The sequence below is a fragment of the Rhipicephalus sanguineus genome, chromosome 1 (genome assembly GCF_013339695.2).
Source record: "Rhipicephalus sanguineus isolate Rsan-2018 chromosome 1, BIME_Rsan_1.4, whole genome shotgun sequence".
Lineage (NCBI taxonomy): Eukaryota > Metazoa > Arthropoda > Arachnida > Ixodida > Ixodidae > Rhipicephalus > Rhipicephalus sanguineus.
The window spans coordinates 139,534,048-139,544,672 of NC_051176.1; the positions used below are offsets into that span (position 1 = coordinate 139,534,048).

At 44.2% G+C, this 10,625-nt stretch overlaps 1 protein-coding gene across 1 annotated transcript in view; it reads right to left on the bottom strand.

Annotated features, from left to right (window-relative positions):
- LOC119399029 (exonuclease mut-7 homolog) overlaps positions 1–8,309 on the bottom strand; it is a 75,184-nt gene extending 66,875 nt beyond the window's left edge. Inside the window, exons 1-2 of the mRNA XM_049412111.1 lie at positions 8,004–8,309; positions 9–239 (exon numbers count right to left, since the gene is read on the bottom strand). Coding sequence (XP_049268068.1) covers positions 9–221 — 213 coding nt within the window. The 5' untranslated portion in view covers positions 222–239; positions 8,004–8,309. The remainder of the gene's footprint in view (positions 1–8; positions 240–8,003) is intronic.
- Between the last annotated feature and the right edge of the window lie 2,316 nt (positions 8,310–10,625).

Genomic DNA, 10,625 nt, shown 5'->3' on the forward strand with positions numbered 1-10,625 from the left:
TCACATACCCATTCCTGAAATACACTCATTATTGTGAAGCTCAGAGCAGTGGGCCGATTCTTATGGAAGTCTGATGCTGCACGCATCAGTGAAAATGCACATTCAAAGCAATTGGGTGCTTTGTCAAAGTAAGTTTGCAAGACTTTCACAAGGGGTTCTGTCTTCTTGTTTCTGGCAGAATGCCAGAGAGCCTCCAGGTGCTGCGACCACAATGGATCCATGGTTGTTGACTTCACCACCTGAAATGAGTGGAGAAAAATTTATGCAACACGTCTGTACAAGTTTCGTACAAAGATTTCAAAATATTTAAGGACTGTCAAGGCCTTGAGCTTTTTCAAGGGCGCAGGAAGGCATAGGCAGAAAGTTTTCCAAGGGGCCATGGTGCTGACCCCCTTTTGTAGCTCACTCTCATGTCACACTCTCACACTATTTGTCTCTATTATATATATAGGCACAAAGAGAAGGTAGAGAAAGGAAGATGCAGAGGACGCATACACTGCACGAAGTGCCACAGGTTAAAGAACTATATTAGAAAGATGCATAACATGGCCATTTCAATGACAGACACTAATTGTGTCAGTATTAGCATATTTTCAAATAACACTATTGGAAGTAGGAATGACCTGAATAGATAACTACCATGTGTAACTACAGCAATGAGGTTAGAAGGGCTATGCGAGACATTTCCCAAGAAAAAGCAGCAAGAGAACATGAAATGACAGACGAATTGATCAAATGTTAACAAGATATTGTGTGTGTGAAAACCTGGCGACTCTTTATTTGCAATGCCCCCAGCACTTTAAAGTGTTCCAGAGTTCAAAATATTCTAACATCATATGAACCGTTGACAAGGGAGATACTAACAATCTGAAGTGTGACAGGCCTATTAGCTTGCTCATAAAACTGTGCATAATATTCACCAACTGAATTTTTAATAGAATCAGGTCAACACTTGCGTTCAGTCAACCCAGAAAACAGAACAGATGGCTAGAAAGGAAGGTGAAGCTCGTAGAAGGAAAAAAAAAAAGGTGGTGCACATGTGATGAAATCAAGAAATTAACAGGCATAACATGGCATGAAATACTGCAAGACAAGGGCATTATTACGAATAGATGCCTGTGTCCCACAGAGGACAAATATAGGCTCATGATGGATGGTACTGACGACATTACAGACCATTTTGAATGCACATTTAAGAATAAAGCATGTATACTGCACACAATTGTAACAATTTCCGGGGTTTTACATGCCAAAACCACGACATGATTATAAGGCAAACCGTGGTGGAGGGCTCCAGAAATTTCAACCACCTGGGATTCTTTAATGTGCACCTAAATCTAAGTATGCGGGCCTTTTGCATTTCGCCTCTATCAAAATGCAAACACCACGTCTGAGATCTAACCCATGACATTCGGTTCAACCCCCATGTTAGCTGAGCACCGTAACCACTGTACCACCACAGTCTTGTGTATCGTGCATACATAATTATGGTAGTTCAGAGATGTTTAAAGTAACATGACAATACACTGCAGATCATGCTCTTGCTAAAAAAGGCCCTTACAGTGGTGGTTAACTCACTATGCTGCAGCAAAGACTTCTCAAGATTTGAAGCGCTATGAGTTAATAACTAGAAGACTTCAATCACTTGACAGCTGGGAACGTTCGTTTTAATGATGTCAGTTGCCAGTATATATTCATGAGCTTTCCCAGTAGCACAGGCAAGGAAAATGAGGTGAACCTAGAGATACTGAATGAATGTCGACTCTGTGCGTCTGAAGATGCGTGCAAGAGAAACGCAGCGTAATCAATGACAACTAGCGTAGTTCTTAATGTCTGCAATTGATGCTTAGGATTTTTGTAATACTCAGAACGGGGGATATGCTAATATAAAAAATTCTTGAAACGAAACAGAATATGAATGAAAAAGTGCAAGAAGCAAATTCAAACCAAATAAAATCAAATACTTTTTGGACACTTATAGAATAATGAAAAGCGGTTCTCACAATCAATATGAAATGATATTGACATTCTTATTCAAATCTTTAGGAAGTTCCCGAGATTGCATATGACATTAAGAAGAATTTTAAAAGCACCAATGGAGCCATTTGGAATAGATAAGTATTTTCCCATATGCAGGACTCTTTGGACAGTGCAAATGATCTGGTAGAGTCATATGACATGTGTTAAGTGATATCACGACCATGATGCCGCAGTGATACAATGACCATGCAGGACATCATTCAACTTCAGTCTCTGAACATTTTAACAAAAGACTGCACCCAAATTGACTGACTGGACACTCTAACAAGTATGAGAGACTACACAATGCAAATAATCATTATTTAACATAATAAGCATGTTTTTAATAGCTTCCACAACCATGTTAGTAAAAAAGTATAATGTTAACCCCCCTCAAAATAACGCCAGGCTTGCATGGAACACACAGCACAGCAAGCTGCAGGAGCAGCCTTCACAAAGCCTGTTAACTCTTTTACGGTGACTACTGAAAGTGCAGTTACAAGGTAACCACTACGTATAAATCAGTCTGCGAAGTAGGAAAGTACACACTATGCCATAATCCATCATTTTGCAAAGTAGCAAGGTACCCACTAAGCGTCTGTAAGGCAATACGCATATCTACGCAGCTACGCACTTTGTTGATGCTGTAGCTCATGATGAATTATGACTGAGCCCTTTGTAATGGATGGGAAGCTTTAAACCACCCACTAGTTAAGCGATTCACATGGTGCGATTCCACTCTTCTGACACCAAATATTAGATCTGTTAGTGCGATTCCTTGCCAGGCATAACATCTGTAAAGGCGTTATGGCACCTGTCCTGTGCACTACCTTTCTTTGTCCATGCCTTTTGCACTGCCCTGCTAAGTTTCTAGAATGCACCAAGGAAAGCAGATGATTTTTCAAGGGCTCGTTTATCTTTGTTAGACACAATATTAATGAGAACTAACAGACAATAACGCCAAGGAACCCTGCCGGTCGGTCCCTGCCGGCGGCAAGTCATCTTTTCGTCCACTTTACTTTCTTCACATTTATATTCCAAATACTACAGATAACACCCCCTGTACTTTCCTTGGCGTTATTGTCTGTTAGTTCTCATTAATATTGTGTCTAACAAAGATAAACGAGCCCTTGAAAAATCATCTGCTTTCCTTCATTCATAGCGAGGGTCTCGTCCTGGCAGACTTAATGCCTTCAGGTAGTATGTGAGGGATTATTGGTCAGCTGCCAACTCGTAAAAAGATCACGTGCTACGTGACGCCAACAGGCAAAAAAAGAGTGTTCCACACTCGCCGCCATGGCTGCGATTGGCGCTGACTAACACTCCTAGGTTTAAATCAACATATATACCCCAGAAAGTGGACGGGAGGATGACCGCCGCCGTAGCTCAGTGGTAGAGCATCGGACGCGTTATTCGAAGGTCGCAGGTTCGGTCCCTGCCGGCGGCAAGTCATCTTTTCGTCCACTTTACTTTCTTCACATTTATATTCAGAATGCACCAAGTGGCCCACACAAAAGCTTGCCAGTAAAGGGTCTTTTTCCGAAAATGTTTCAAGCGTCCTCGCGTGTTACAAGCTGGGATTGCAACAGCCTAACTGTAGTAGGTTAGATTCTCGCATCAATGAATTTTTTGCTTTAATGGAATTTTTTTAAGCATACTATTGTGGTACATTGGTAAATTCTGTCAAAGGGCGAGGAAAAACAGCAGTCGCTATTAGACAACATAACCTGAAGTACTCAGAATTTGGATCATGTTTGGATATGCCCTTGGCCCGCAATTTTACTCAACGAGGAACCAAGTGAGACCTATCAGCAGCCATTGCTCCCCATGTGCGTTGTTGGAGGGTGAACTATCAACTGAATGCGCACAGGTCTTGGAAGGAAGGCCAAGAACGGAATACAACACTTCCAAAATATTTCTAGTGCCCTCTAGAAGGAATGCTTTACGGGAGAGCTTATCCCAAGTTAGGGCAGCATTAATACACTTTAAAAAAGTTTGATTGACGGAAAAAAAGATGCGTTAACGCGAGAACACAGCTCAACTATTGCAACCACGAGCCAGACTATTTGGCAGCACGTGACGAAACCCCAAAAGAACAACGGTGCTTTACAGGAAAACTTATTGCAAGCGGAGAAGCCGCACTGGACGAAACGCTAACCAGACATTTCAATTCCATCCGGACGGAACGTTACCGGCAGTGGCGTAGCCAGGGGGTGGCTGACCGGGCTACAGCCCCCCCCCCCCCTGAAATTTTTTCGTACTATCATGTACCGCCAACCAAAACAGCCACCAGCACCAGCCCTGGAAATTATCTGTATTTTTTCTAGAATTCCTTTCCACAGTCGAAAAGACACTTCGGTGCGAACATTGCTGATTTGGGCTGGCTGTCCTCGCTGCGCCCATGGCGGCCCTGTAACAGGCTGCACAACGCATGACCATATGAAATACCCTGCAAACAGAGGCGTGGTGCCATGGATTGCCTTTTGCGACGCACCAACACGCTCATGAACGAGCTCCGCTCTCCCACACTGATGCTGAGCTACCGCGAATGGGTATCTTAATCCCGAGCCGGACGCTTGGGATTAAGCTATAGAGAAGATATTGTGAATACACCAATGTGGCGGGGAAGTCTTGAACTGAAAGGATTATATTATGCTAGCAGAGGGCCCAAAAAGGGGGTGGTCATCTTCAACAGCTGTCCAGGGACGTGTAGTTCTCTTGCCTCTATACGGAGAGCGGGGAGTCGTTTTCGACAGTCTTCGTCTCTTTAACTACTTCCCCTCAAAGGCGGGTGAAAAGTTCAGTACTTCACAGTAAGCCCATTTCGTTGCTCTGAAGGACCCTTTGGAGAAAAGTCATGCGTCTGTCACAGATTGCCATTTTTGCGACCCGGTGCCACGGCGATTAACGGACGACGTGCTCCTCCGCTGACCGGCGGGACCACTTGACCACGAGAGGGTTGTCTTCAGAGCCGAAGGAGTATTCTTCTTCGAACGTTCGCCGCTGACGTTTGATCCTTTGTACCTGTACCGGCGGCGACGGCAGGGTTCTTGAAGGCCCAATGTACCCCGAACCAGGTATAGACTGCAAGACGCACCGGCTGAGGGCCAAGGAAAGGGACAATTCTCACGGTGAAAACTGCAGGTGGGCAAGCCGTATGCGATCGCCTTAACAGATTGTCACTCTCGCTCAGTTGAGTACCCTCCCATAATTAAAAAGGGGCATGGTCAATATATTTTTAGGGCCGAGTTGGTAACAATGCAACGCGCATGATTGGACCCATGTGGAGGTCGTCCCTTTTCCCCCATAAGAGAAGCAGGGGACCCGAAGGGATATCGTCCTGCTAACCAGTCTAGTTGCTTGTCTAACATGGTGTAGAAGCAGATCAGCAAATATCCCTTCTGGAAGTTTTTAGTGTGGCTCTATCGGCTGGCCACCTAAACTTAGCCGTTCGTCTAATTGATAAGCGTAATTAATATCTGCAACGTAGGCATCGGAACTTCAATCTCAAGTTAGCTCAACTTGCTTGAGATTGCCTTCAAGCACTAGCCTCCGGAAAGGTCAACGTTGAAATTTCACCGACATCGCAGTCGTGCCAGACCTCTCTGTGACTTCTCTCATCCAATCGTCGGGGCCTCAACGCTTCCACTCATCGCACGCATGCCTTTATCTGTTTATACTTTCGAACTTTCACATCTTTAGCTACTGTTAACTCAATTAACGTCCGCTGTTAACCTAGATGTACTGCTGTGAGCAAAAGTATACGGACCACGGTAGCGCGTGCCGAAGTTGCGGTTTGCGCCATCTAGTGGCGAGCTGTCTGTTGTCGAGAGCATTGCTCTGGCGATTGCGTGGCCAGACCTATGCTCTCGACTGCAGACTGCTGGCCACTACATGGCGCAGAGCGCAACTTCGGCACGCGCTCCCGTGGTCCGTATACTTTTGCTCACGGCAGTACATCCTGCGTTAATATCTACTACTGTTAATTCTGTGATACTTGCCTCTTGTAAGCTGATTGATCGATTTTATACGTATGTTAGTTATCTTGGGTCTTATGACTCAAAAATGAGTATGTTCGTTTGCTTTAAGTGTTGTACTGCTGACATTTCTTGAGCTGCGATACCGCTGGATTAAAGTTTTTTTTTTTCCAAACACATCTCTGATCTCTTCGCTATGTTTGCTAGCATACGAAACGACCTAACCTGCCGTCATTCCCGTTGCAGACTTCGCGCTGGCGACGTTAGAGTGGCAACTTGTAACAGTGTCACTGCACACTAACGCCTTTCCAGAAGATGTCCCCTCACGTAAAGGACTTGAGAGTGCCCTTGTGTCAGGGCTATAAAATAGTGAAATGGCCGTGTGCCATGCGGGCTGGGAACGAAGAGAGCGCTCCGTTTCCATGTGAAAATCGCAAGTGCAGGATGTACGCATCTCTTTGGATGCAAAAATGTTCTAAAATACAGGTGAATTCATGATTGCAAAACGTTTACTCCAATTAAAAAAAAAAGCAATTGTTAACAAAATGCACACCCCTGCAGGGGTGTGCACCCATGCACACCCCTGCACAGGACATAGCTTCGACTCAAACGATGCGACGATGTTGGCTCGGGAACAAAAGTGGGGTAGAGGAGAACCACTGGAATCGTGGTTCATTCATCTCAAACCATCGGCTTGCAACAACAGCCGCGGCCCCCTACTGGACGTTTACAAGGACGTATGCGACACTGGTCGATCTCCGCTCATTTATCGCCAGTGATATATGAGAATGCCACCCGCATAGGTGGCAAAACTAGACTCCCGAGAAAAACCGCTCTGCAATCCCATCCGATGCAAGAAGACGTACTCGCCAGCGCTCTTGCAGAGTGCTTGACTTCTTGGCTTGTCGCACGCTAGTTTTTGTTCACTTTTGAACTTGCGTTATAGTTAGCCATTGTTAAGCATATGCTTTTGACCTGTTAGCGAATTGCGACTCGAGCGCTTACACACACACACACACACACACACACACACACACACACACACACACACACACACACACACACACATTATATATGTGTGTGCGTGCGTGTGTGTGTTGACATGTCAGACCCCCCCCCAAAAAAAAAAAAAAAAAAAATTCTGGCTACGCCACTGGTAACCGGCAGCACTTTGTTTTGTCAGGAAGGCACTTTTAGCACTTCTTATCGTTCCGCCTGGACGTAACGCTATGGGTATGGCCCAAAAAATGACATAGTACATTAATCCCACGTAATGTGAAGTTCAGTACCTGACCAAGATGCATTATGGTCAGTTAGAATACTAACGAAACTGAAATGAAGGAACAGCGCTCTCTCCTACCGTTCGCTACGCTACGTTAGGTCACGTAAGTTTAGTGCTAGTTACGCCGTTAAGTAATGTTCAGTACTTCGCGTCCAATGCCCCTTCTGATGAACTGCATTATGCAGTTTCCGCGTTCTTTTATATTACGTCCTGAAACAAAACGCCAGGGACTGCACTACAGTAAAAAAAAAGGGGGGGGGGGGTGACAACCCGAGTTCAGCCATAAAAAACAAGCCCTACCAAAGGACTCGGATAAAACCTACATACCGACATACATAACGGTAATCAATGAGTTCGGATTTTGTGTGCCTAGCTTTCGGCAACAAAATACAAACGCGTTTTGAATGGTGCCGCAGTGATACCTGCGTGAACAATCTCCGTTTATCCGAAAACTACATTGGTTGAACTATGACAAAGGACAAAACACACGCGTGCTGTTTTTGAGCTCCTCGTGATGACCTGGAAGAGACTACGAAGTAAAAGAACATTTGACAGCTACACTGCGGCGAGCGAGACGCAGAACGCTGCCCATTTACAAATCTAGCAGAGTGGCTGCAGCCACTCAGAAGCCCATTTAAAAATCAAGTGCAGTGCCTGCAGCCACTCAGAATAATGATTACTTGAGTCCAGACGCCAAATGTGATGATTCGATAATTTCCACTCACCGTGCTCGTACGTCGACAGTGAGGAAGTCAAAACACGCTGGACGCAGTCGAGATGTTCGCCGTGGGCGTCAACTAAATAATTCACTGCGAAAAATCCGACAGGAACCTGCACATCGAATTAACACTTATCCCGCCAAACCGCGGCCCGCGTACACCCTCAGACGCTAGTGGTGACAGGAAACTGATTGAACAGCAGGCGAAAAGGACTCAAATCGAACGCATGAGCGTGACAGTGCCATAGCACTGCACGAGCGTGACTGCCAATGGCTACTGGCTAAACTATGGCCAATGGCTAAACGACAAAACAGCGCAAGCAGAGAACATGCGCAAGGAGCATGGACGGCTGTGGACGGCGCGAGCTGTGGAACAACAAAAATGCCGACTTGGCTTCGCGCATTATGGCGGATACAGCGATTAATATCGAAAGTAGATGCCTTTAACCACCGTAGTTGAGCTATCGAAAGGGTGTTGTCAACGCTGCCAACGCTGCGTCTGTTCGACGTCACGACACGATCAAAGCAGGAAGTAGGGCTTAGACAACGGTATTTTGCGAAAATATGTTGGCTTGTAAGGCAAATGTCAAGCTTTCAACGCAATAGAGCATTTTCTTTTTTAACGGACATGGATTGCCTGAGGTAAACAAATAAAGTTGGCTATTGTTTTACTCCGCTCTGCTAGAAGCAGCTTACCCAAACAAATGTATTATCTTTCAGATGTATGTCTGTATACCTTCAGCTGCATTTCTTTATCAGACAGTGCTTCATCGAGCATACCACAGTTGTTTGCAGTATGACTGAAGCTTGATCTCTTCCAGGTGCCCATATTTCTGTAGCCATATATAACATGTAGTGAAAAGTCATTTTCCTGCATAGACCATCATCTGCGTCATAAGTTTTGTTGCCTTTCATGTCTGTTTCTTCAGTAAAAAGGGGCGCTAGCAATCGCAGGTCTCTATTGCAGCCATTTCTTCTTCATATGGTTTGATATGCATATAAACGTTGAGCCTGCAAAGGTGAACTTTTAAAGCTGGCGACGATTTTTTTGTGCATGCCGTCTGACCAATGCGGATTGATAAATGTGTGTTCCTAGCATGGTAAACTCCTATTCAACCTGTGCGCATGTTTGCAAGTTTACATGGATCACTGCTGCACATAAGGCAGTTCAGGTTGGATATACCATTCCCACTGTCAAACAGCATAAACTAGCTTCAAGTGTTCCTCAATAATATAAAAAACAAAAGTTCAACTTCGGAGAAGCTCGAATAAATGAAGTATACCAGAATGGGAAATCTCTATGGCATAGCTTGCCAATGGCTTACGAAGACATCACCAAGACAGTATTGGAGGGATCATTAGCAGACTATTTGATGTCTGTAAGATTTCTGATATGTCTGCATGCCTTTGCCAATCTGAACTGAAAATGTCTTGCCAACTTGAGCATGCTAGGAAAAAGTGTCCGTGTTAACTATGGGTTTACTCTGCAAAGCAAGGAGTTTCAACCTTCATTTTTGCTGCACTCTTAAAGAAACTAAATAAGGTTCATTACACCTTACTAGTGCCTGCCATATTATTCATTTAGCCATTTGGGTGGCGATTCCTGTAGCTGCAAATTCGAGGTGCTTAAGTGCAATTTTTTAAAACTCAAATGCACCGAAACAGAGCATCAGTTACAAAAATTTTAAGTGGCTCTGGCACTTGTTCTTTCTGTGATGTTAGATGAGATAATAAATGTGAAGGAAACTAATGAGCTGGTCATCTTCACTTACCGTGCTTATCATTCACATCGGCTGTCAGATTACCGTGATGAAGTCAAGACAGGCTAGACAGAGCCATCGGAAATGAACTGTACAAATGGCTTGCTGGTTTTGCTTTTCAGGGAGCCAGCATGCCTCATTATTACCCCAGTATAATATAGTCATGGTTGTCACAAAAAGATTGACCAACAAGCCTGAACACTACTGCTCTGAGAAGTGTCCTTTTATCTGCATAAAAACTGTCAAATTCACAATGCAAGGGCTAATACACCAATTCACAATGCATGCAAATTTGCAGCTGCAGCACTACCAACTAGGACTAGAACCAATAAACGTAATCACTAAACTATGCAGCAAATCCGGAAGATGGCACAATGGACTGGAAAAGGTCTGCTTTTATCCAGCTGTTTAAACAACACTGACAGCAGTGTTTACACAGCAGAACCATTGTAGTACATCATATCAGTAACATACTCTACAAGGTATAATGCAGAAAAGATTACAACCATACATGAAAAGAAACAAGGTGATAAGAGCAAGCAGGGTTCAGGATTGGGCATGGTATCAGAGACCACATTGCAAACATGAGATGGTTGATGTAAACTTGTAAAGAATATGAAAGAAATCTTTATGTTTGTTTTATCAATTGTAGCAAAGCTTTAGAGTCAATTGATCGACCACTGCCAACTAAGGGTTGTATCTTAGGGAAACAAATTCCCGAACACCTCATTATTCTAGAAAACCTGTACACTGGATAGGAAGTGCTTGTAAAGACGAATGCTGATAATACAGATTGGGTTTAAGGTTCAAGATGGTACCAGGCAGGGTTGTATCCTTTCTCTGCATTTATTCAATTTAAAAAGCTTTTG